This window comes from Falco peregrinus, chromosome 3 (genome assembly GCF_023634155.1).
Source record: "Falco peregrinus isolate bFalPer1 chromosome 3, bFalPer1.pri, whole genome shotgun sequence".
Taxonomy (NCBI): domain Eukaryota; kingdom Metazoa; phylum Chordata; class Aves; order Falconiformes; family Falconidae; genus Falco; species Falco peregrinus.
Window position 1 is genome coordinate 110551778 of NC_073723.1, and position 25554 is coordinate 110577331.

The window sequence follows — 25554 nt, forward strand, 5'->3', positions numbered from 1 at the left end:
ATTCTGCACATAGAAATGAATACTTTTTTTCAGCATTCATTGAACACTGTGTTGGAGAGGAATTATTTCCCACCTTGCTTTGGTATCCTGCCTTCTCCATGCATCTGTTTGGAAGGAGTATTTTCACCTGGGTGTATTTATGAGTAATATAATTATTGTAATATATTTAAAGTATTTCACGTTAGTGAATGTAAATATTTTTGTGTTTTTTGTATTGATTTCTAAGCAGATATGTAGGTGTCTGTTGAAGTGTTTAGAGGTCTGGTTTGTGATGCGTTTGCCAATGTTAGTCTTTTGGCACATCACTGAACGAGAGTAAAAGAGGAGGAAATAGTCAAAAGTCTGTACGTGACATTAATGCCTGGAGGCTGCGTGGCCTGAGGGCCTGTGCATCCACAGAACTGCAGCCGTTCTCCCACAACAGGCTTCACCCATACGATGCCGTTTCTCAGGACAGCTCAACTCCAAGGAGCAAATGTGTCCTCAAGGGGCTGAGAAGGAGAATACACGCCAGATGTGTATCAGACGGGTTAAACCTTCCTCAAGAGGTCCGAGTTTCAGCTGCTGTTCACATCAGCTCTCTGGGGTTTGTGTTCCCAGCCTGGATTTTAACTGGTGTCCAGTCATAAAACGATCCGTGTTCCCAGGGAGGTCTCTGGCACTGCTCGGTCCTTGCTGGGGCTTAGAGGAGAGTGGTTAAAACGGGGACAACCATGAAGAGCCGCCAGCGAACGAACAGATGAAGTGATGCTTTTGATACCGAGTTTCGAATAGTTAGTCTTGTCTTGCTGCTGTTGAATCATGTCTTACCGTGGCACTGCTGACCACTCCGATCATGATCTCCCTGTGCCCATGTCTGGTGGTGAATTTCATTGTGATGCAATCCAGTGGCTCACAGGAAAAGTCCAAAACTGTTCAAAAAAAAAAAAAATTTTAAAAAAAAAACCCAACATACCAACAGGGAGTCCACTTGTCTCTGCCCACACAGTTGCTGATGGTCAGAGCAACTCATTCGAAGTGATACATTTCCATAATGGATTGTGATGAAAGCCGTTCCTGTGTTTCCTGGAGTGTGGATAAGTGGTGGTGATACCATATAAGTAGGATCTTGATGAAGTAGTGGGACATGCAGTCTGAATGTGGCATAAAAAAAGTGAAACAGCTCCTGGAGATGATGAAAGGGCAAGTGGTGTTCAGCCAGCACATGAGTACACCACCAAAAACCACTATATTTATTCACGCAAGACAAATTATTGTGTAATTAGGGGTTATGGGACAAGTACTGGTCGTAGCGCAAGTCTGGAGAGTTACACAGCAGGAAACCCATTTCTGGCAGAAATCCTTGGACAAACCTGGGTTGAAGTAGTAGCACAGGATGTAATGAACAGAGCAAAGGAGATGGTTTCTGGGTTTGAAGCACGAGAGAGATTTATAGTCGCTAAACTGGACCCCAGAATTTTCAGGATTTTCAGGCAGAAATGAATCATGATGAAAACTGGCAGGAGAGCCAGAAAAATAATCGTCTTGTACCAGGCACAGGAAAGGAAGCCACCTACAAGGGTTTTATTGGAAAAAAGAGTTAGCGTGATTCCGGAAACGGTGTACGGCATTGGGGAGCAGTTTTGTAATTCGTCCTGCCACATTTTCTGTTCTGGATGGAAACCTTCATCTGGCGTATTGAACTTTTTTTCTCATGTTGTTTTTACATGCTTACAGACATTTTGCTGCTTACCTTACATTTGGGCTTCTGTTATCATTATAATGCCCTTCTGTAAATGTTTGGATGTTTTTAAGAAGGCTCCATTTATTAGATGGTTTGTATTTCTAGACAAAAATGCTTTTTTGGTTTAACAGGTTTTACTAGTTAGCAAACAATTTGTTACTGGGATAGAAGAATTATTGTAAATAGAGCTTTCCTGGATATATCTGCTGGTTTTACAAAAGGCAATGCCTTTTTCACGTACTCGCCATGTTACTACGTAAAGAAATTCATTCCTGAACACCACTGAAAGTATAAGATAGCAATAGGGTTTTTTGTTGCCTTTGTGATTCTCTTCACTCCTCTCTCCTGTAACAAAGGATTTTTAAAGTGCAGGTTTGCTTTGCAGGAAAAGCTTCAAATTAAATTGTATTTAATGCTTGGCATTTTTCCTTCTTCTTTTAAAGCTTTTCAGATACCTTGGAGATGGCGGATGATATGGCCATAGATATACCCCATATTTGGTTGTACCTAGCTGAGTTGGTGACCCCCATGTTAAAAGAAGGAGGAATCTCTATGAGAGAACTTATACAGTAAGCAATGCTGCTCTTTTCTGGTGTTGGTTGAGCTGAGCACTCTGCCTGGCTATGCTATAGTATTTTCACAGCATGGTTCCCATCAGTAGATAAAAGACAAGTGGTGTTAGAGGCTCAGCTTCTCGTGTGAGCTGATAAAAGGCTTGCTGCACATCGTTCGGGACTTGCACTAGGCTGTGGTAGGAAGGGAGCTTGCTGCTCTGTTCAGGGGTGAAAGTTTCATCCATAAATCTGCTTCAGTCCTGTTTGTTTCTAACTAAACAAGTAAACTAAAAAATACTTTAAAAATGCCCCACTGTTGTACAGTTGAAGTTGTTTGAAAGCACAGCAAGGCCCTGAGAATTAGATTTGAAGAGAGCAAGGTGTCTCAGGAGTGTAATAACTACCACGAGGGTGTTGCCTTAAATGGGCACAAAAACCATGCCTGCAAGACTGGAAACTGTTCCCAGGACCAGAGTTTCTCTATTTTGCATGTGACCTTACATATTTGGGGATAAACTGGAAACCAGTCGAATGGCTCCCTTTTCCTGTAAGTGGTGTATTAAGAAAAGAATAGCCTTTTCCCTCAAAAGGGTCCTGCTGCCCAAATGCAGCATCCCACAAAAATGAGTGGATTTGACATGACATTAAAATGAAGTATTTCTAATTAGCCCTGTTGTGGCAAGTGCACTGCATCACTGAAGTCTGTTTTATCAGCAGTGCTAGCCAGATGGAATCCTTTATCCCTGGCAGAAGTTAAAGGTGATGTCCTGCCTCACTTTGATCACTACCCCTTTGCCTTGCATTCCAAATTCAAATTATAAGGAAAAATATCTGGTTTTCTTTCATTCTAGAGAATTTAGCAAACCTTTGCTTCCTGTGGGAAGAGCCGGTGTCTTGCTTGCTGAAATCTTGCACCTTCTATGCAAACAAATGGTAAGTGTCTGGGTGTACTGTTCATAGATGGGAGCTGAATGCAGCGAGTACATGTTTATGCATGAAGCCTACACATATCCCACGTGAAGGTATTTAGGGATGGGCCAGCCAGTCCAGATAACCTAGGAAACCTGCCTCTTCATCCCCAGTTTCCAACCAAGCCTTACGAGGTTCCAAAAAGTTGAGTTAACTTTTTTTTTTCTCATCACTTTTCCCTTTTGCAGGTACCTTTGCACCTGGCTTCTTCCAGAAGCTAGAGTGCTGAAATGCTGCAAGAGGGACATGCTCGAGGTATTTCTGGGCTGACCAGAAGCAGCAAGTGCTGGAAATCTTGCGAGAGAGCTGTTCTTGCAGACCGGAGAGGTTCTAAGGGTTCGGATAAGCTTCAGATGGCCTCTCAGACTTCTGGGTGCTTATCCAAACTAAACCTGCCAACTCCTAAGATTCACCCATCACTAGGGGTAGTAGCGACACTTTTTCACCCTGTAACTTCTAGAGCTCTCTTACACATCTCACAGTTGTGTGTCCAACCAGTTTGGTGGTTTCCCTATTAATTCTGTCTCCATTTTTTGTCTTTTTTTTAATATATATATATATAATCAAGCTAAATACTGCACTTTGGATATTTTCAACCCTGTAAAATCCCTCACTTGCCTTTTCTTTTTTTTTTTTTTCTTTTTTTTTTCCTTTATAAAGCATGCATTCAAATAAGGTTGAATGTTCCAGGAGCATTTCAGTCTAGCAGTGCAAATAGTGACTTTTTATTTATTTATTTTAGTCTCATGCTTGTTTGGACAGTCAACTTCCATTTGTTGGGTTTTTTTCCTCCATTCTGTGAAAGAAAAGCTGCTGTGCTCCAGGGGCTGAAGCACAGCCTTGGGTTTCTGTTTCTGCCACAGCTTTCTAATTCCATCTTGTCCAGGCCAGCACTTGGACTGGGTATTTCAGTGTAGTATCAGTCATCTAATTCAGATCCTGATGAATAGTAGCAGGAATGTGCAATTAACTCTTAATGATCTGTATTGTAAACTTAAAAGCATAATCTGCTTTGTAAACTACAAATCAGGCTGCTTTTATTAGGGCTTAACTGAGGCTACACAGTCATCTCCCTTGTGCAGGTGCTTTAAGGTGAAGTTTTGGCAAAGCATTTGGGTGTTTTTTATTCTTGTATTTTTTATTCTTGTCAGAATTGTATATGTGCCCTCTTAGGCAGGACACCAAAAGGTCAGCGTGACATTAGAGGATGCGGGAGATTGAACTGTATGTGCTGCAAAGGCGCTTTTCTCAAGGTTTGCAATAAATTCTAGGAATTGAAGAGTGAACTTGGCATTATGTTCCTGAATTTGAGGCTTGATCTCTGCACAGAAAACAGCCATGCAAATAATTATTTTCTAAAAGTAGCTGATCTGCTGGTGCCTTAATGTCAAGGCAGGGGAAGTATGAGTCACAGAGTAAGTTGCTGTCAGAGTCAGGAGAAGATTCTTAAGTCATCTAACTGCCAGCTCTGTGTCACGGCCGTGGGAAACTGTGCCTCGTTCAGATGTGTCACTTTTCATAGGTAATCTCTGGCTGAGGTTGCTGGAAACCCCACGTGTCACATTATGCCTTGTTTATTACCCATCACTGTGGTGTCTGACCACTTGACGAGATGTGTATATCTGTGGCAGGATTGCATATATAATTTCTCTTGCACGGGATTTCCGGATGTTTTCACTTCATTGCTAGGCATCTTGTTTGGTGGCTGAACGGTTCTTTATTTCTCCTGACACAGCTGCACCACTCCAGCTTGTGTAAGCTCCCCTGGTTGTCTCTCAAGTGTTTAAAATGAACAAACTGCTTGTCTTTTAGAGCCATAAGAAAGTGGGAGCCTTATGGAGGGAGACTGGCCTCAGTTGGAAGGACTACTTACCTGAAGGGGAGGATGTACATACCTTTCTCATGGAACAAGTGAGTTCAGAGCAAGCACTTGCTTAATGATTTTGGCACACTGGTTTTTGGCCCTACATCCCTTTTGTTCCTCCTTTTCCATCCCATTCTTCTGTACAGCTGCTATGGGATATGGGGTGAAGCATCTCCCTCGCCAAGTTGGGGTTAGATTAATTCAGCACCTCCTTTCTGAAAGGCTAGGACGGACTTGTCCCTTCCTGTCCCAGGTACATGTCTCCCATCAGCTGGCTTCTTGTAAGAGGTCCATCATTGCATCTGCGGGGAATGAACTCGAGAATGAGTTTTGCAGCAAAGACAGACAATCTGCAGAAGGGTCGGAATAAATGGTAGCAATTATTCACTCATCCCACCTTGCTTTATGATCCTGGAGGGTTTCACAACCAAGAGGAACTGGGGCTGATGGGGGTACCTTGCAGCCCTGGCTGGTGGTGCTCCTGAGGAAGAAGCTGGAGGTTTCTCTTTGGAGCACCGAGTGGTCCACTGCTCTGTTTTAGCACTTAAGAAGTGCTGCGCTGCAGGAAATGAAATGGATTACTGAGGCCTGGGGCTTGGTGAGGGGACTGTAGATCCTCTGTCGCGTTTTGCAATGAATTGGGGCGTTAGCTGCAATTTCTTTGAGTGAATGCCAGCTTTGGTAATTGCATTCCAGCTCCCCGTCGTTTCAGTTGAGCAACATGCGCTTTATTTTGTGCTTGCTCGTATTGTGCAGGACTGGAGTTGCTTTGAGATGCCTGGTTGTCTTTGCTGGGTAATGTAGTTCCCACATGTTTGTAAAATGCTTTATAATCTTTGGAACAGAGAAAGTATATAAATCATTGTAATGATAACTCAGTGGTTGAAAGATGCCAGAAAGCAGATTGAAGTGTAGCTTGCTGCCTCAATTTGGTATAATTCAGCATAGGAAAGTATATTTAACTAATTCTCATTATCGCTTCTAATGTTGCAGAAGTTGGACTTCACGGAGTCCGACTGTTCCAGTTCCTCAGAAGCACTTTCAGAGAAAGAACTCTCTGCGGAAGAGCTGAACAAGCAGCTAGAAAAACTCATTGTTGAGGACAAAGCGAATGATGAACAAATCTTTGACTGGGTAGAGGTACAAAGACTGTTTTCACCCTCCCTGTGCACAGCTCATTAACTGCTTTTGTAAATATTTTCTCTTTTAAAGGAGCATCTCTGCAGGCTCCTCCCTAGGCATAGGGTGGTAAGATGATTAGGTCTGTGCAATCAATGCATCGGAAGAATTAAAATCTAAAATATCATCAGTCACATTATTTCATAGTAACCTTTAGGAAGAAAGAATTGTAGCCATGTTAACATACAACTGTGTAACTGCCTTTTAAATATTGTAGACTTTCTGACACTGAATATGCTGCTTCTGGCTGCTTAGTACATTCTAGACCAAGCACGCTGCTACATTCTTGCTTCCCAAAATATAGGATAAAAGCTTTGTGTTGCTTTTTGCACCATGACCTATGCGAATTCTCCCCTGCCCAGCCGCATGCCCTGTCATGGTGCAAAACTGTCCAGGGCAGTCACGGAGGGGACATGTACCTTTTCCAGTGCATTGGGCCAGGCACTGTAAGAGAAAATAAAGAAAAAGGAAAAAAAAAAAGGAAAAAAAAAAAAAAAAAAGAGGCCGTGTCAACCCACTGATCTTTTGCCCTCTTGTCTCTGACTGCATCCTTCAAGCCAGATATTTAATCTAGTGTCTGAAATTATACCCAGCCTGATTCATTTAGATCTGTGCTTACAGCTAAATCTTGGTCAGCTTCATTTATTTCTGTTGCTAGAGCAAAAGTGTTAGAAATGCCATTTTTTCTTCTGCCGTTAGGGAAGTTGAGAGTGGAACAAAAGCAGCACTGAAAATCTGGGGACACCCATAGGCTCTTTGTAGTCTTGGACAAGTTACATAGCCATTCTCTGAATTTCTTCTACAAAGCAAATTCTACAAAGAAATCTCCACCCAAGGAGCATGCTGTAAAATTTCTTGAAAAAGCCCAAAACTCTTAGAAAATGTCTAAGGGCATTGCAAAAGCCAAGTGTGGTTGGGTTGGTTTGTTTCTCAAGACAAATGACTAGTTGTGAGAGTAGTTAAATGGTGAATCGATCGCATGAGAACTGTTGTTGGGTGTTGAACTACCTGAGCTAGTTTCAAGGAGTGGGGAAGCTGAGTATTTGCAGAGGGCTGAGCTGGATTTCTGCTGCAGCAGCTTTTGCTGTACTTGAACTCGCTGCCAGATTCAGTGGTGGAGTTTGGAAGCAGTTGCTTTTACACAGCAGCGTGTTTTTAACCGGTCCATTTACTCTTGATTTCAGGCTAATCTAGATGAAAGCCAGATGAGTTCACCTACATTCCTTAGAGCTTTAATGACAGCAGTTTGTAAAGCAGCTATTATAGGTGAGTAACTTGCAATGTAAACACCACACAAACCAAATGTATAAAGAATTATTTCATATTTTTCAGGTTTATATCGCTTTTCCCTCCCCCAAGGCTATATTTTATCACACACTAAGACACTTGCCCTGCAAAAAGGATGTCCGTTCCCCCTGCAACAGCCAGGCACTTTGCCAGTTACGGTGTTCTCCAGGCCCTAGTGCGTCCCACTGACCTTGCGTGAGCAGACGCTTTGGACTGAGTAATGCCAGATTGTTCGTTGATTTTTTTTTTTTTTTTTCTCTAGTGATGGTGGAAATGCGCTAGACATTATTAAGATAATTAGCATTTCCACTCCCATGTCAGCAAGTATGCGTGGGTGCTCTACCATCGCAGGTTGCCACGTGCAAGTTGGAAGAGTGGGTTGCAGAAGAGAAGCCAGCCTGCATCTCTGTCTTGTTAATAGTTTTATGTCCAAAGTTGCAGTTTTGGAAAGACAGTTCATGTGGATTACTTGAATGTAGGGCAGTTGTCTGGAAATGGAGGAAAGGGTGGGTTCCCAAGTCAGATGTGTGAGCCTCCGGCCCTCAGGGGGGCTTGAGTAAAGCATTGCAGCCAGAAACATCTGGTCAGCTCACTTTGTTTTCTTTAATTTTACTGTTGGCATCTGGCAAGGCAAAAAATTGCGCTTGTAAAGCAGTTGGTTCTGCTCTTAGCTGTAAAAGTCACGCTGCTTGGTGGAGAGAATGGTCTGAACTTCATCTTGTTGGGAGGGGAAAGGCAGCCCAGCTCCTTTCTTCTCCCTGAGTACGGAACCTTTCTGATGCCACCTAGTGTCAATGGCGAAACGACACAGGATTTGATTACAAATGTTTAAGGGTTCCCTGAGGTGTATCAGGAACATCATCTTACTGTTTACGTTTTGACCTTGCTTCTAACCGGGGGGTGGGGGTCCTTACTTAGTTAAAAGCTACTGAATAATTTATCTATGCTGCTGATGGACTGCTTATGCATATTTTTCCTACATTCCTGACTTGCTATGTCATTTCCAGTTTATGATTCTGTTTCTGCCTTTTTGGGGGGGGGGGGCGGGGGGAGATACAATTTTCTAAAACCTTCTATATAACTGAAATTTCAGCCCTAGCCACTGTACACACTTTGGGCATCCAGTTGCCTGTGGAAACACAACAATTTGCTCCGCAAAGGTTGTAATTCTGCATATGTCAGCAGGCTGGTTAGGGCCAGGGTTGCTGCTGGTACTGGTTGAATTTGGGGAACTGGAAGAACCAAGTCTTCCAAAAAAAGCCATTGATCAGAAATACTTCCTGTTGTCTCTCATCCTCTTTTCTCCCCAAGCAAACCTCTATCTGTGATTTCCTTGTGATTTTTTGAATAAATAAAGGTGATAAAAGATCCACCCCTGCTGCTGTGTACTAAAGCTGATCCTGGTTGTTTCTCTTCCCTGCAGCGGACTCTTCTAGCTTCCGTGTGGACACTGCTGTTATCAAACAGCGAGTGCCGATCTTACTCAAGTACCTAGACTCAGACACAGAGAAGGAACTTCAAGCACTTTATGCACTACAAGCATCAATAGTAAAACTTGATCAGCCTCCTAGTAAGTATTGCCTCTGTGCTGGGGATTTGAACCCTGACAGTATAAAGAAAGGTGGTTCCTGCAAGAGTGAAATTTAGTGGTAGAGACTGGAAGAGCATGTGCTTTTCCTTACCTTTGTACGTAACAGATGAGAGAAAACAGCGTACAGTGGTTCCTGCTTGTCCAGATTCCAGCTGTTAGAGCAGTGCAAGTCCCCATATCCTTGGCCAGAGACTGAGTCTTCTCTTGGTTGCTCCTGTAAGCCGCTATGCAGCAGGAAGGACAAACCCCTGTTGATAAAAAGAACAGTTAAAAATAATCTATTGAGTTTACAGTACCTAGACACATGGGAGCATTGGACGTTGTAATTGCATTGCTGCACCACAGGTGTCAGTGGACTTGGAGGGGATAAAATGAGTGGGGCAACTGATGAGTCTTGTCCCAGAGACACTGCAGAAAACTGTTGTTGGAAGAGGCGAGGGAGTTGCCAGAAAAACAGGGATTCCCGGGGAGTCTGCAGCACACAGTTGGAGAGTGCCCAAAAAGATATGACTTGACCATCCTTAGCTTTAGGGTGCTAGTCATTCATTATCCCTCCCACTGAGCTGCAAAAATTAGGTGTTGGAGAGGAGCCAGGCTGCCAGGTTGCGTGGTCCAGCGAGAGGAGGATGAGCTGCTGTGGATTCTGCTTGCTGGCCAATCTCTAAATAATACGTTCCCATGGCTGCTTTCCCAGCTTTCCCTTTTCTGCGAGCATGTGTTATCCGATGGCATCAGAGGGACCTGTTTTCCCTCTCACCTGTGTGTAACCAGCCAGGAAGCAGTAACTCAGTAACAGACCTTCCTTTTCCTTGTATCTGCATCTCTTGCATTAAAGGTCACGTTAATCCCCTTATCCATAACTGTGTCTTTGTCTGCTGACTTAAACTGCACAGTGCTAACAGATGTTCTCTCCCATGATTCCATTATTGCAGATTTGTTGCGGATGTTTTTTGATTGCCTGTATGATGAGGAGGTAATATCAGAGGATGCCTTCTACAAGTGGGAAAGCAGCAAGGACCCAGCAGAGCAGAACGGGAAAGGAGTAGCGCTAAAATCTGTCACAGCATTCTTCACGTGGCTACGGGAGGCCGAAGAAGAATCGGAGGATAATTAAAACTTAAAATACAGAGAAAAAAAAAAGAAACAATTTAAGTATTTTTTTAAAAAGTTTCACGTCTTCGCCAATCACAGTGCAGCAAGGCCAATTCTCGCGCAGACCCCCCCTTCCCCCACACATGCACGAGTGGGAGAGGTAAAAATAGATAAACACAAAGGTGATCATTGAGGAAAAAAGGTACTTGAAAAAAAAGTAAACTTCAAACCTGAGGGCGGGAGCACTAAACCAAAATACATGTATTATTTATAGAAAATATTTTCTGTTTTAATCTTTTTTTTTTCTTTTAAACAAGGACTCATACTTACAAAAACACAAAGCAAAACAAATCTGTTTAGGAAAAAAAAGAAGTTTAAAACTTTTAATTTATTAAAGGACTGCAAATGCCAGTGTAATTTTTAAATTTGCAGTTTCTGTAAACAAATTGTATAATAGAACAAAAGCAGAGAAATAAATTTCCCTCCCCTTCATATGCACCTCAGTTTTGTTTCAAAGCATGATAAATAGACAAAACTTTCAAGGGGGTTGGGGTAAGCTAGGTGAGGAAGAGATCAATTTTTTTCTTTTTAATTGTCATCAGATTTTTTCTGCCTGCCTCTCAGCTTGCTTCAGAAATTTAAAAAGAAAATAGTAATCAAAACTTACATAACCTTGGAACGGAAGGAAATGCATTTGAGAAAACCGCTGCGGACCAGAGTGCTCCGAAAATAACTCATTCAAAACAGTGCTACCCTGGGGAAAAAGTACTAGTGATACTTTCAGAACCTTTAGAGCAACTTTAAGGCTTGTAAATACATAGAACAAATATTTAAAAAAAAAAAAAAAGAAAAAAAGAAATTGACTCAATACTATTTCTTTTCACTTTCAAAATATAAAGAACAAAATAAAGACAAACATTGCAAGTTTAAAAGAAAGTAAAACGACTTCTCCTTTTGACAGCTGCTGAATGTGTGCACCATCTCTGAGCGGTGCTGGCTTCCTTTTCATTGTGTAGATCCTCGGTTCCAAATTGTGTACATATAGTGTGTGTATGTATGTGTGTCTACCAAAAAAAAAAGAGGGGTGAGAGCAATTGTTGCAAAAAAAAAAAAAAAAGGGGGGGGGGGGGGGTTGCTGCTTGGGAGACCTTTTCTGCAGAGAGAACTTAATGGCCAAGGAGCAGCTGGCTGGGCTGCTGTACCATGTAGGTGTGTTTGGTTCCCAGCACATTGCCGTCAGGCTGGGAGATGACCCCGGGGGCAGTTGGTGCCCGATCCCAGCTCCTTTTTTTTCCAGCTGTGCAGCTGCAATGTCTCTCATGTGACTTGGATCAGTGGCATCATCCTGGGGACTGGGGACCCTGGTAGCTCTGGAGGTAGCAGCCGCTCAAGCAGAGAAGCGACATCCCTTCACCGCGGCTTGCATGTCCGTTGCTGCCCAGCTTCTGCTGCCACTGCCCTTTGCATCTGCCGGTTGCCTTGCTGTGCCTAAGGAACCCAAAGACGGGCAGAAAAAAAAAGCGCCCAACACGAGTTAAGAGGTGGAACAAGCATTGTGGTGCTCTTCCCAGCTCTGCCCGTCCTGTGGTGGCGTCTGAAGTCCGAGTGGAGTCTGGGTACAGATGAACAGCAGTCACTTTGCAGTTGCAGTTCAGAGCACGTGTTTTCTGTGTACCCAAAGGGACCTCGGCCGCGCCTCGATGCCACACAGTCCTCCAAACTGAGCTGCTGCTGAGTACATTAAGTCTCTTGTGTGTCTCTCTTCAACAACCAAAGATGACCTGCTGGCTCTCACTGTGAAGAAGCATCTACCATAACACATTCTGCAAAGTTTGTGAAGCCCCGAAATGTAGTTTGTGAACTGTGGTCCGTGGACCACGAGTAACCTGTGGAGCATTTGCTGGTGGTCTGTGCAGCACTAGCTGCTCACATGATGCTGTCTTTTTCTTTCCAGCTGCTAAATCACTTTTTTTTAAAAAAAAAAAAAAAAAGGAAAAACAAACAAAACAAAAAAAGGCTACAAATACATTACATACTTTCCTAATCTTTTACATGTAAACAATTGCTGTACTTGCATAAGGATGTTATTTGATCACCAGGGGGAAGGGAGGAGGGGAGCCTGGTTGTGGCTGGAGGGGAGATGTCCCTGAGACATTTTCCCTGTTAACGTGTTCCACGCCATGAATCTGAACTAGAGAATCCATGGCCTAAAACACTACAGCATTGTTTGGGGGTTTTTTTTAGTAACAATAAAACACTTTTCTCTGAGATTTTGTTTAAAAAAAAAATTCTCACCCTTACTATATGCATATGTATGTATCTGTATGACATCCAGCAACTCCTCGTCCTCTTCCCCTCCTGGCCTTGCAGTTGGGCCCAGCAGTTTCGGTGACAGGCACTCTCGAGATCTCAGAAAGGCTCATCTGCATGGAAAAACCCACGCAGTGAGTCTCAAGGTCTGCGCGTTAAACTTCTGCAGAAGGTTGTGTTGGTTCTCTTCTTGCAAAAGTAATTTCTGAGCGGGAACATGAGTGGGTACATGATGGTTTGTAGCAGTTACATAGTTGAATTAAACAGACGTGAGTTTGTATGTAAATGAGGCCAAATATTTGCCAAGTCAGTGTGTGCACCTGATGAATTTCTTCTGAGGATGGGCAGTGTCAGGCCCTGGCTGGGAACATGAGTGTTGCGGCAGCAGAGCCATGTGGCGCAAGGACTGTGATTTATTTATTGATTGCCTTGAATCGGAAAGGAAGAAGTTGCTGCAGAGCCTTTGAACAGCCATGTGAATTAGAGTGTGTCAGGGCAGAAAAATTTGTTTGGGGAGCTTGAATCTTTTGGCTGAAAGAGTTGGAAAACTACTGGCTGGAGGGAATGGGAATGGTGAGTGTGTGGTAGAGGAGAGATGAGAAAGTCTCTCCTCCTTGTTTAAGCCTTTAACATTAAATGTTTCAAGGGTGTGAGGACTTGCCCTGTTAGTGTCCTACAAATGCCAGGAAGGGAGTTCACAGAGGTTTTAAGTTGGTGGGTGTTTGGTTTGGTTTTTTGTTGGGGATGGTGGTTTTTTTTCAGAATTACCCAAAGGTTCTGAAAAGGTGGTTTTACACTAGGCAAGCTGTGTCTTTTCTGAAGCTAGATCAGTTAAGCTGCATGTGGAGCACTGCGAGCAGTTTATGCATGAGATCTTGAGGTCTCCAGCTGTGGTTGTGTTACCTTGAGGTTCAGCTTCCCACAAACATCACCGCAAGGAGCGTATCTGACACCAGTCTTGGACCAAAACTCTGCTCCCCTCCTGCTGTTTGCTCTGTGCCACTTGCTGCTGGTAATGGTACTGAGCTGTGGTTGCTTTTCAGTTGGCTTCTAGATCAGCACAGGTTTGCAGGCTGTTGTAGCTCCTCAGGATGTGGCCCGTGGTCCCAGAAGATCTTTGCAGCACGTCTCCTCCTGAGTGGTATTAAAATACAAAAAACTAAGAGAGACATGAAACAGAAAAAGGGGATAATCAATTAAAAGATTCCTGTGGGAATGTGATTTGTGGGAGCCTCGTTTTATGTGAGGAGAGGTGAGCTGTGGTTACTCCTACCGAATACTACAGCAAAATCTAAACGGGGAAGACAGCAAATTTTCACCAAGGATACTAACGGTTTTGAGTATGTTGGGGTTTTGGTGGGGTTTTTTTCCTCCCTGTAAGGCATTTAAACACATTTTCTGGGCAGGCTCATGAATGTGGCAGGGAGCTAATGCAGCTTGGCAGGAAGGAGCTATATTAGAAGCCATTTCCACTGCTGGGAGCCCTTCTTGTGCTGAGGCAGTGCACACTATCAAACGCATGGGCAAGGAGCAGCAAGTGCATCACTTACACCCATTTCTCTGTATTGCTGAAAACATCCCCAAACTTGAAGCAGTCAAGCAGCAAATTTCCAGGCCAGGTGTCTGCCTAAGGCTGGTTTCTTTCTAGGAAAGTGTTTTCAGAAAGGGATCGGCCATTTCTGTGAGTGAGGTCAGGGAATACACCGACACCAGACGTTGCCCTCTGTCTGCTTGTGTTAATGTGTTCAGGTTTTAACCGTATTTTCTCAGGAAACCTCGAGTGCAGGAGCAGGCCTTGGTGTGTGGAAAAATCTTTTGCCTGGGATCAGCCCTCCCTGGTGCAGGAGCTGGTAGCCAAAGAGGCCATGCAGCAGGAGAGGCTTGGGAGAAGGGATTCCTCTGCAGAGATGGTTTTTAGTGTGCACAAGGCGGGTTTAAGCCAGTAGTAAGTTACACTGGTCTTTGCTGCATTTCTGCGACCCACAGAGCTTTCTGTTCCAACCCTATAGACCATTTTTTCTGATGAAGGAGAAACAAGGCCTCTAAAAAAGTCCCATTAACTCGCTGAGCATCCTGAAAATGTTTAAAACCAGTTGCAGATGTCAGCATCTCATTGCCAAAGGGGCGGCTGTGCTTGTTCCTGCTGTGTTTCATTCCAGCATGAGTCATTTTTACAGACGGAGGGACCTGAAGCTGGTTGCCTTGTCAGAAGCATTCGTTGTGGAGCAAAGAAGCTATTACAGCCATGCCCCTGGCACTACTCACTTGATTTGTTTCACAGATGTGAGAGGGTTTAGCTTTGGGGGCAGTAAGCTCAGAATCAGACCCTCCTAGAATACTTGGATCCAGCACCCTTGGCCTTGAGGTGCTGAACTGCCTTCCGGCAAGTTGCCTGTTGGCCGCAGGTCAGGGGCGAGATGCCACGTGGTAGGAGTTGGGTCAGGGCTGCCGTGCGCTACGTGGGGATGAAGCCATCAGATGTTTGGGCTGGCAAGTGCCCTGAGCTTCCGCTGTATGCAGTTGGTCTGGCAGGGAGAGCTTGGCCTTTCTGCTCTTTGGAAGATGTTGGCCCTCTGCTGCTGCTACCTGATCCTAGGCAAGTGGTGCAGCATCTCCAGCCAAGCAGCGTCAGCAGGAGCGTGAGCTCTTCACATGCCGCTTTTCTTTTAATGAGGTGCCAACCTGGAGGCTTGCATGAGACACTGCACGCCGATAGAAACTCCAAGCAACAGTTTGATGTAGCCTGGGGGTCATGTGCAAGCTGCAACAACCATAGGATGGAGCTTGGGGATGAGGCGGCTTCAGCCCAGAGGGTCCTGCTTGGCTGCCTGTCTCCCAGCCCAGCTCTGTGGATAGATAACCGATGAGGAGCCATTGCAGGAAACCCATGGTGATTGGCAAGGAACTGCAGCAACAGATTGATCAACCCACTTGGCTTCCAGCAGTGTGACCAAATCCCTGCCGATATCTAAAGAAACTTAAAGCTGTCTACCCTTGTGTTTTCCAAGGCGCTCTGCTTGCCACCTTTGGTAACCACCATGGAACTGTGGTTTGCTGAAATAACTGCAGCTTATTTAAATGCTGCTGTAGGGATGCCTGACTGTGATCCATGGAAAGCTTTGGTCATGTGGCACCAGTTTCTCTTCCTCTTTTCCAGCTGCTAAATTGCACTGAAATGGCAACAGAAATAAAACTAGCTCCCCCTCCATTCAGTACTTTCCAAAGGGAATTTGTCCAGGCATGCAGTTGCTGTCCCAGCTGCAGGGATGGTTGTGCTGTGGTTACAAATTGGAAAGAGGAGACTGGGCTCGGGGAAGACAATCGATGCTTTCAGTTAGGAAATCTTTGTGTTACTGAGTGAGCAAAGAGAATGGTAAAGCCTGGCTTTTGCATGCTTGGTTGTCCTGTTGCAGTCCCCTGCAAGGGTTAATGGCAAATGCTGTCATGAAGCAGAGTTTTAGTAAGCTGGCAGTGTACAGAGCATTAGAGAATGTGGAGCAGAGCACTGTTAGAAGTGGTTTATCACAGCATGGCAAAGGACAGCTGGAAGGGAGCTGAGAAGATCACCTCAGTGAATGCCACCAGTACCTTCGGGTCTCACCTGTAAAGTAAAATCAGTCATTACACTGTTGCAGAATAAGCTGCTCTGAAATAATGCCCGGTGCAGATACTCTGTGCCATTAAAGACTGCCTAAAGCGAATAATCTGTCAGTCCCAGCCACCTCCTGTTTGTGTGCAAGTGTGCTGGGAAGAAACAGTGTACTTCACCAAAAACGGCTGGTGTGAGAAGGGAGCGGGTGCTCGGTCTCTTCAGCACTCCACAGGGTTGCAGCACCACCACGGTGTGGATTCATGGTGATCAGTGCAGTGCATGGCTCTGTTCTCCTGCTGCACAGCCCTGCTTTGGGTGTTCTCATACACAGTCATCGTCAAATGCTAGAAATTTCACACGCCTTCTCTGCAGAACGGAAGGCGAGGGTTTTACCTGTCCTCCAAGGAAACACATCTGACTCTTCAGGCCTCCTCCAACATCACAAGGTGGATATTTTGAGCAGGAGCCTGAGCCATGGCTGACACGTCTCAAAGAAAAGCCAGCCGACAGGATTTCCAACAGATAGACGAGCCAGCCAGCACTAGAGCTGACCTTACACTTCAAGCAAGAGCCATCGCCAAAAATCCTTTAAATTCCTGCTCGACCTGAAGGTTGTCTGTCTTCCCAGCAAGGCTCACTGGCATGGCACTGCTGTCTTACGGCTGCAGGACTGGTGCAGAGGCCAGAGGCCAGCCACGCTGCTGACCGCATTGAGCATGCCACTGATCACAGGGGCTTACGGTGCACGCACAGCTGCCAAAATGAACTTGTGCGGCTGCAAAAGCATCCCAGCTGGGCGGTGTGACAGTAATGTTATTACCTGCCCGGGCAAGGGGAGCGGCTGCTGCGTGCTTTGTGCTGCAGCCTGCTATTTACCAGCTTTAACCTGAAATGGTGTTTGGCTTGGAGAGCAAGAGAATTTAGCACATTCTCACTGCCAGATGTTAACTGCAGGGACACGCGGCTGTTGGGAGAGGTGTGTTGTCCCAGTGTGAAACGCTGAGCTGGTGGACTTCAGCTTCTCCTTGCTTAGAGAAGCTATCATTTCCACTTGCCTGCATTGGGTAAAATAAATCTTTACTGGAATGCCAAAAGTGCTGTAGAAGAATCACAACTTCCAGCCACTGGTCTCCCAGTGACGACAGCATCTGCCTCGTTAGCAATAAGGATCTATTACAGATCAGTGTCTCTAGAAAAGCAGCAGCCTGTGGAAGCTGCTTGGTCCGCAACATTTTCCTGCTCCAAATTTCTGTCAGCTCCAGTTGCATTTCTGTCATAATTTGCTCCAGAATGAAGCAGACTTTGGTATATTTAAACATATTTTTATTCATTTGCTAGGAACCGACATAAAAATGGATTGGTGGGTTTGAGAGCACGCAGATAAATGGGATACTGGGAAAAGGGGAAGTGTTTTGAAAAGATAAACTTAACCAGGTTAGCCTTGAGGGGTAGGGTTAGAGGAGCAGCAACAGAGATCATCTGGGAGGTGGTATAGGGTGACTCTGGGAAAAGCATGGAGAACAAATTCTTAGGAAGCTGATACTGAATGAAGAGATCAAAGGTGATGCCTGGAAGGCCACAAAGTGGCAGGCAATATGCATTTTTGAGTTGAAAGCAGAAAAGGAGTGATTTTTGCACAGAATTATAGGAACTACAGGGCTGACAGCAAGGCTGCTGCTGAAAAAAAGTAAGTATGAATTAGAAGAGCACTGTAAGTTGTTCCAGTGATCGTTAGACATGTGTCTTTGGTAAAGTGAACCAGCAACAAAGTGGAAAATGGCAGTTAAAGGACATCACCTCATCTCTTCCAGAAGTCCATGTTTCTAACAGAGATGTAAAAAGGAAAAAAAAAAAATCCAGAAGCCAAAAGCAGCTCAAGTATAAAGACATAAGTTGTGTGGGGGACTGCGGGAAGGGTGACACTGCTGCCTTTACCACTTCATACTTGTGTACTGCAGGCACAGAAAGTCCCCTAGAAGTTTGTGTGCAGCTCTACAAGTGGGAAGTGGGAGACCCACATTAATTAAATGTTTTGGTTCCATGGTGGTTATGGGATAGTTGAACTTGGAACCAGGTCAAGCTGAAAACAGCAGCAACTGTCCCCTCATGGCCCGGCTCTCCCACGGCTGAACAGAAGCTTCAAGGCAGAAGAGCAAGGGTGCTGCTCCAGTGATCCCATTAAACCAAAATAATCCCCCATGGATACATGTTCAGGGATAGTCACACCTAAATGTAAGAAGCTTCTCAGGGAATACTTGATTTGATTTTCAAAGCACAAGAAGCTGAAGAAGCAGCAGCAGCAGGATGTGAAGCTTTAGGGATGAAAGAGCGAAGCAACAGGAAGGAGCTACCCAGCCTGCTGGCCGCTAGACATGGGATGACATGGAAAACGGCTCATATTTTCCCTGATCCAGGTGGACTGAGGGCCAAAACTGTATTAGAAGGCTTTCTAGAACAAATGCAAAGGTTGAGGTAAAAATGGAAAAGCAAAACGTTCTCCAAAAACTTGGAGTGACAATTCCAGAGGCAAGGCATAATATAATCAGCCGAAGTTTGGAGCTGCAGGCCAATATTAAAACAGAACTTGGTGATAAAGACCGCTCACTCAGCGAGAAGGATCAAGAACATATCTGCAGAAGCTGATTTCAGAATATGAGATGCGCAGTGTGACAAAGGTAATAATCCTTTTGTGTTTTGCGGCAGGTAGCTCTTAAGCAACACAGGAGCAGTGGTTATTAAATAAAAAGCATTCACTTTAAGTAAAAAATGTCAAAATCAGGAAAATACAAGTCAGTGTAGGGTACAAAAGTTAAACAGGGTAGCCCCTGGAATGGTGCTTCTGTGATCAAATGTATTTTAAATGAAGCACAACAGGTTTCATGTTTCTAGCAGAAGAACAAGAACACGTGGTGTGGTTCTGGATACAGAGTGGAAACGGTAAATCTCTTGCCATGTAAATCATACAGCTTCTACTTGGGAACAATAACAGTAAGTCTAAATGATCGGGTTTAAACTGCAAGCTGCACTGTACAGTCAAAATCCAAAGCTGTAGGCAAATATGTAAAAGCTGTAGGGCTGCAGAAAGATGTAATCAAATTGAATGGTTTGGCGGGGGGGGGGGGGGCGGAAAAATCCACGAACCACTTGGAATCCTACTAGTGCATGGCACCTGGGAGGGCAGGAAAGGTGCTGAAAATGCTTAGTACTTACTAAAAGTACTTGATGATGATGATAGTGCTCTGCACAATCACAGATTAACTGTGACAGCAAGCCCCATGCTGAAGTAAGACTCCATGGCAATGAATTTCCTTGTCCTGCACCATTCTTTCCTCCTGTGCTGGGTCACCATTTCCCACAACTTTGCTCCTGTCACTTGTCACACACAGTGTGCAGTGGTGAGGGAACAGGGAGGAGGACGCAAATGACACACGCCTGACCAAAAAACAGGGCAGAGGAGATGGAGCAGCAGGATGCAGCTGCCTTCCGCAGACGTGGTGTTTTCGCAAGAGCCCACCATGGTCAGGCAGGCATTTAGCTGTTGAGGAATGTGCAGGGCCAGCAGCTCCCCTCTGGGGTGGATTTTGAGATAAAAAACGGGGAAGGAGACAACAAAAGCTTTTCTCCACTTCCATCTCAGTGTAGCTCTGTGGCTCGGGCAACGCAGGTGCTGGGGTTTTGCACAAAGGCTTGCAGTGAGCGAGGGGAGGGCAGCTGGGGTGATTTCATCTTTTCCTTTTTGCTGTCTTAAAAGCTGGCAGTAAAGGAGCACATTCCCTCTTCCCTCTCCCCTCTTCTCCACCTTCCAGTCCCTCCCCTCCTGCCAGAGAGGCACTGCAAGGGGGAGAAAGGCCAAAGAACACATTTTTTCTGCAGTTGCAGGGTCCTTGTTTCGCACTCACAAGCAAGACAGGAATGTTTAGCAAAGTGGAGCCATCTGGCTAAGGCACTTGCAGGGCTGTTCAGCGCAGGAGACAAAGGACTGTACGAAAGCAAAGCATCGCAGAGATAATCTGGAGTGGAGGAGACGACACTGAGGAGGACCAGGCCTTGGTCACGACAGCTGGGCTTTGAAAAGTGACGGTCTCAGGCGTAGTATGCCATTAGAGCAGCCACCTAAGGTGGGGGTGCAAGCGGGAAAAATCTTAGACAAGAAACAGCCAAGGTACACTTGCAGAAACAAGACACCTCCACAGTGCTTTGAATGATGTAAGTGCTCCTGGAAGTGCTCACAGAGGGGCTTCCCATCCCCAGGAGGGATAGAAGTGCCCAAATAAATGCAGTAGTGCCCATACAGCCTTCAAATTGTAAAAATTTGACGGGAGAGAGAGGTTGGCAGCACACGAGTAAGGATTATGTGCAGAAAACAAAGCAAAGAAACTGCTTGGGCAAGAGACTAGAGGTGAAAAGTTCTGTGGCTTATTTGGAGACAGTTTGTAGTAAGCAGAAAGGAAAATAGGAATAGGTAGGGAAAGGAATTGAGGAGTTGTACCTTAAACTCAAGTGAAGGGAAAGGACAGGGATTTGAGGGAAGAGATAAAAACCCAAACCAAAACCCAACACATCCGCAGCCCTAGCCAACGAAAAAACAACAAACTTGGAGCAAGAGCAGAGCAAGAGGTACACAGAAAGAGGTTGTGTTCATTAGCTTTCAAGTGTACTTCTTCGTAGACCTGAAATAACCATGATGGTGAAAATACCAGTGTGGGTCACGCCTCTGCTCTGCCTTGCAACGATAATCCTCACCTCAGGCGGCTGAGGTAACGAAGTGAAGGCAGACTGAAAAGGGACCCTGGCCGCAAGTGAGGACTTGTTAGCATGTTTTGACAGAAAATTTCCAGCTTGCAACCAGATCTCAGGGATGGAGCTAGCATAATCGGGTAAATTACCTCATGAGAGCGACGGGGGGTAAAGAACAAGAGGCTGAGGCAAAACGAAGGGAAGGCAGTGGAAACATGGCAAACGGCGGGAGGAGGCGAAGATGCAGGGCTGCGACGCCGCAGAACCAAAGCGCCCGGTTCCGACAGGGGCGGCCCGGGCGGCGGCGGCTCCCGCCCCCTCAGCGCCCTCAGCGGGCGGCGGCGGGAATCGCCTCAGCTAGGGGCGCGCGCGCCGCGCCCCCGCCTCGCCGTTGTGTTTTGCAGCGCGGGAAGGGCCGCGGGGCGGGACGGGGCGGGAGGGCACCGCGCATGCGCGCGCTGCCTCCTTCCCCCCCCCCCCCCCTCCCGCGCGACGTGGAGGCGGAGGGGGGGAGGGGACCTGCGTTCGAAAAATGCCCGCGGCCTCCCATTGGCCGGCGGCGCCGCCGCGGCCCGCCCCCCCACCGCGCGCCGCGGCCACACCCCCATGAGGCTCCACCCCCGCCCCTTTGCCCCGGCCCCCCCCACCCCACCCCCCCGCCGGTTCTCCCCCCGCCGCCGCCGCCATTAGAGGGGCCGCTTTGTGTCCGCCGGACCTGCTGGTGAGTCCCCCCCCCCGACCCGTCCGCCCGCGGCGCCTCCACGGGGGCCGCGCCCGGCAGGCCGTGGGGTGGTGCGTGTGAGGCGCGGCGGCGGCCTGGCGCGGCCGCCGGAGGAGCCCGGGAACTCACCTCAGCGCCGCGCCTCCTCCCCGACAGGCCTGGGGAGGCGCGCGGGGGCTGTCGTGACGAGTCGCGACGCTCCGGGCGTACAGGGCGTGCTGTCGCGGTGGGCTGCGCGGCCTGCCTTCCCCCCCTCTCCCCCGGTCTTACAGCTGGGGAGGCCCGCGGTGCGCCGCGCTCCCCCCGTGCAGGCCCGGGGAGGCGGCCCCGGCCCTCGGTGCCGCTGGGCCCGGGAGGTGCGGGCGCCGCGGCGGGGCCTGGCGGGGTGCGGGGCCCGGCGGCTCTCACAAAGGCGGTGCGGGCTCAAAACGGCCGCTGCCGTCCCGCTCACACCGGGCCCGCACCGGCGGTGTGCCGCGGGGGGGAGGTCTGTGGCGGGAGGGCCTACAGGGGTGCGGCACGGTAAATAATCGCGATTTATTCACTGAGGAAGTGGCTCGGCTCCCGCCGCAGCCTTCCCGCCTTTTGGTTGCGGGTTTGTTTTTGGGTTTTTCTCCTCCGCAGACACACCTCAGAGGCCGGAGAAGGGCTGCTACCCGAGGGAAACCTCTGTCTGAGGCTTGGCTGTGGCTCTGCTTCCAAAAAAAAGCCCTTGGTCCCTCTCGGTGCTGCTGGAGGAGGATGGGGACTTAAGTGTGAGACTCTTGGGCACCTCTGAGTTCCTCCCCGAGACCCCCTGGTAGTCACAGCCTGGTTAAAGAATGTTAATTGCCCTCCTCCCCTTATTGCAGTACTTCTCTGTAGAGAAGGCTGTTGAATTCTAGCCTGGATGGGACTGTTCCAGAGGGGCTTCCATTCTGGGTTTGTTATCCTCCTTGCTGCTCTCAATTGTGGCTTTCCAGTTAAAATCTTGCAAAGACTTAAGGAGAGGAGGAGCAGCAAACCAAAATCTTAGCTGGTGGTAAACAGGTGTAGCTCTTGCCAGGCCAGGGGGGCTCCACCAGCTTACAGTGCCTGAGGACAGCTGTGCAGAACAAACATTCCCGTCTGTATGCTAACTGTTTTCATAATCACAGGGGACTGCTCAGGAAAAGTTAAATAATGTGGGGTTGTGGGTGTGTTCGCTCCTTTTTACAGTGTTGCAGAGACTGAGGGTTTGCTCATATCTGTGGTATTTCACAGGTATTTCACTTTTTAGGAGTCCTGCTCAGCCATTGAATTGTTTCTGGTTAACAAGCCTGTCACTTCTCAGTTCTTATCAGGCCTTTTGAGTAACAGTGCATTCTGATTTCCAAGCATGCGACTTTGTGTTTGTTTGTTTATTTTTACCATAAATAGTATTTTTAGGATCTTCGAGAAATAGTTGGCCCGCAGTCTTTGGCAGGCAGCTGTCTTACTGAGGCCGGAAAGGTTCAGAATACTGATGTTTATAAACAATGTCACGCTACTAAGCTCATCCATGTGAGGACAGCGTGTGTAGTGGGAGTGAGAGGAGAGGAAGATATTGCTGGTGAGCGTCTCTTCAATTAAAGAATGGAGGTCTTTTGATGGTCCGGGCAGGTGAGCATTTACCTTCCTCAGGAGAGACTTAAAAAGAGACTGGTGGACAAGGTGGATTTCCAAGGAGCTGATTTCCAAGGATTTGCTTGGAACTGAGGAATGGGAGGGGGGTGGAAATACATATAACTTCTCTTGGAGGGAAGATCTTGGTGTATATGCTTTGAAAACTTTTACTGGCTTTTGCAGTCTTTCTCCCTTTTACCTGTGTGTGCCTCCTAATTAAATCAGCTTTTTAATGCATTCCCTCATGTGGTAGCTGCTTGAATTATTTTTGTCTTCAGAATATCTTTTTGCCTTGTGTTTTTCCTTTCAACAGAAACCGATGTGTGAATCTTTTGTCAGTGTTTTGTTACAAGTGACCCAGGGCGCTCTGAGGATTTTAACTTCCATGAGAGGGAATAAAACAAGTTTAACATACTGATGGACTCTAAAGTGAGATGTGAGTAGATTTTATGTAGACTGCAAGGAAGTCATAGCTTTCATCATTGTATAGTTTTGTACTACAGAATAATAAGTGACGGCTGGATAAGTAATAATTTTGAGAGGAGGGTTTATGTAGTGGTTTTAAATTTAATCCATCTAAGCAAGGAGGATATGGCTTATAAAAGGTTTGTACCCTGGTATGTAATGTTAGTGGCCTAAATTTTCATTCGAGTGTCAGCGGTTTGTCAAAATTCATAATGTTGGATCCTGGAATTAAGTTATTTCATCCAAGGCTGTGAAATTTTCAGCAGTGGATTTTTATGTTGGAGTAGTTTTGAAGTTTGTGACCTAAACCTGTTCTAAACTTAAAGCTGAACCTGCGCACACTCATACGGACTAGTTCATTCCTTAGCAGCTTGTGTCAGTGCAGCACATGGAGAATTGGATCAAGGACCATACTAGCCAAAAATTGTTCACAAAAACTGTTGTCCCACAGAGGTTGTTGCTCTTGCAATCTTGAGCATCCGTGCAGAGAGGGATTATTTTTAGACAGCTATGCAAGCAGAAATTCTGCTTCGTATTAATCCCTTAGCTGAAGTTTTTGTGAGTTTCTAGGTATGATGGTGACATAGTTTAAGCTGCATGCTACCTTGCTTTGGCTGTGTGTTTGGGGGTATGAACAAAAACTCCTGTGTATAGGAAATTAAGATAATCGAGGCCACAGAAATGATCTGCTGTTCCTGTCTTCTGTATAGGTCTGTGTAGTGTTTTTTTATATTGAGCTGGCATTCTTGGTGGTGAAGAATAGTAGAGGTGAGGTATGGGTTGTTACTTCTGTTTTAATAAACATCTGTTGAGATTGAGCTGACTTTAAGTTGCTGGTATTGTACCCTAACAGAGACGAGGTGCTGAGCTCAGTCCCAGGTGGGGAGGCAGAGCATCAATCTCACTGTAGTAACGTGGCTTTTTTTTTTTTTTTTCCAGTGAAAGCAGCATCTGTGTGTGCAGAAGGGCAGTATTTAATTTTTGCTTTGCTCTGCAAAAGTCAACAGGTAGGCAAGGTGTAAGTCAGGTTGCGTTTGTGGCATTTGGAGTCAGAGGTCCAAATTCAATGCTGCCCTGAAATGAAAATATATCTTTTGACTTAGAAAAACTCTCCGTTGGGTCTCCGTATGTGGGAATGCATTTGTTTTGGGTACTAGAAGTGTGAAAGATTTCACGGTGCTCCCCTGAACCCTAACGTACTTGGGAATTGTCATTCTCCTCCTTAATGCTCAATAAGGAAGGAGTGGATGGAAATAGAAATTGTAACACTAGTCAAGCCAAAGAATTTCTTGCCTGGCAAGTGGTGAGCTATTGGATCTTTGTGTTGGACCACTGTTCTTCTTTAATTGAAACAGGATGGTTTATAATGCTTGTAGCAGCGCCGGGCTCAGATAGCCTGTAACAGATCTCTGGGAGACTCAATCACAAGCAAGTTGCCAATACAGCCCTTGTAGCTTAATCAGGACACATGCAATTGAAAAGTCTGCTGAAGTAGGACACCTCCCAGGAAATTGATGCAGTGTGGTGGCCATAAGGATTGGGACAGAGTTAGCATGAAACTTGTTGAATGGCAGAAAAAGTGATGGGAATGCCAGTTGTGAAGTAACACTCGGCCAGATGTGAAATGGGAGTGAATTTCTGAGCAGGTTGCCAAATAAAGATTAGAAGTGGGAACTGACTCGTGTTCTGTGTTCAGTAAGATGTTTTAGTGCTCTGCACGCTTTTAGGCAGTTTTAAATGACTAAATACTACTGGTCTGACTTCACCAAGCTGCCTGTTGTCTTGATTAACTTCAAGAACAAAAGGGAGATCAGTAAATGCTAGAACATCTTTGTGAAGCAGGCTGT

At 46.1% G+C, this 25554-nt stretch overlaps 2 protein-coding genes and 1 long non-coding RNA gene across 45 annotated transcripts in view; 2 read left to right on the top strand and 1 right to left on the bottom strand.

The window, feature by feature from the left end:
* The window catches only part of EIF4G3 (eukaryotic translation initiation factor 4 gamma 3), a 147422-nt gene extending 136063 nt beyond the window's left edge, over nucleotides 1–11359 (top strand). For 29 of the 31 annotated variants that reach the window (XM_055798922.1, XM_055798917.1, XM_055798920.1 and 26 more), the window contains 7 exons: nucleotides 2167–2292; nucleotides 3129–3210; nucleotides 5059–5157; nucleotides 6104–6250; nucleotides 7474–7555; nucleotides 9000–9146; nucleotides 10100–11359. In XM_055798922.1, coding sequence (XP_055654897.1) covers nucleotides 2167–2292; nucleotides 3129–3210; nucleotides 5059–5157; nucleotides 6104–6250; nucleotides 7474–7555; nucleotides 9000–9146; nucleotides 10100–10281 — 865 coding nt within the window. In that variant the 3' untranslated portion in view covers nucleotides 10282–11359. Of the gene's footprint in view, nucleotides 1–2166; nucleotides 2293–3128; nucleotides 3211–3434; nucleotides 5158–6103; nucleotides 6251–7473; nucleotides 7556–8999; nucleotides 9147–10099 lie in introns of those variants that run through there. The other 2 variants (XR_008746304.1, XM_055798927.1) reach the window with 2 other exon arrangements.
* Nucleotides 1–22324, bottom strand: LOC106112520 (uncharacterized). Of its 5 annotated transcripts, none has more exons than XR_008746334.1 (5): nucleotides 21749–22324; nucleotides 13473–13703; nucleotides 12555–12682; nucleotides 9259–9415; nucleotides 1–911 (listed from the first exon to the last, which is right to left on the bottom strand). It is a non-coding gene; the product is annotated as an uncharacterized LOC106112520 (long non-coding RNA). The 5 variants fall into 5 exon arrangements; XR_008746335.1 differs by adding an exon at nucleotides 16137–16170 and having other exon boundaries at nucleotides 12555–13703; XR_008746337.1 differs by having other exon boundaries at nucleotides 9259–9391; nucleotides 12561–13703.
* HP1BP3 (heterochromatin protein 1 binding protein 3) overlaps nucleotides 21541–25554 on the top strand; it is a 22304-nt gene continuing 18290 nt past the window's right edge. For 4 of the 9 annotated variants that reach the window (XM_055798966.1, XM_055798973.1, XM_055798974.1 and 1 more), the window contains exons 1-4: nucleotides 21546–21619; nucleotides 23018–23239; nucleotides 23556–23678; nucleotides 24647–24714. The gene's annotated coding sequence lies outside the window, so the exon portion shown is untranslated. Of the gene's footprint in view, nucleotides 21620–23017; nucleotides 23240–23555; nucleotides 23679–24646; nucleotides 24715–25554 lie in introns of all 9 variants that reach the window. The other 5 variants (XM_055798970.1, XM_055798967.1, XM_055798971.1 and 2 more) reach the window with 4 other exon arrangements.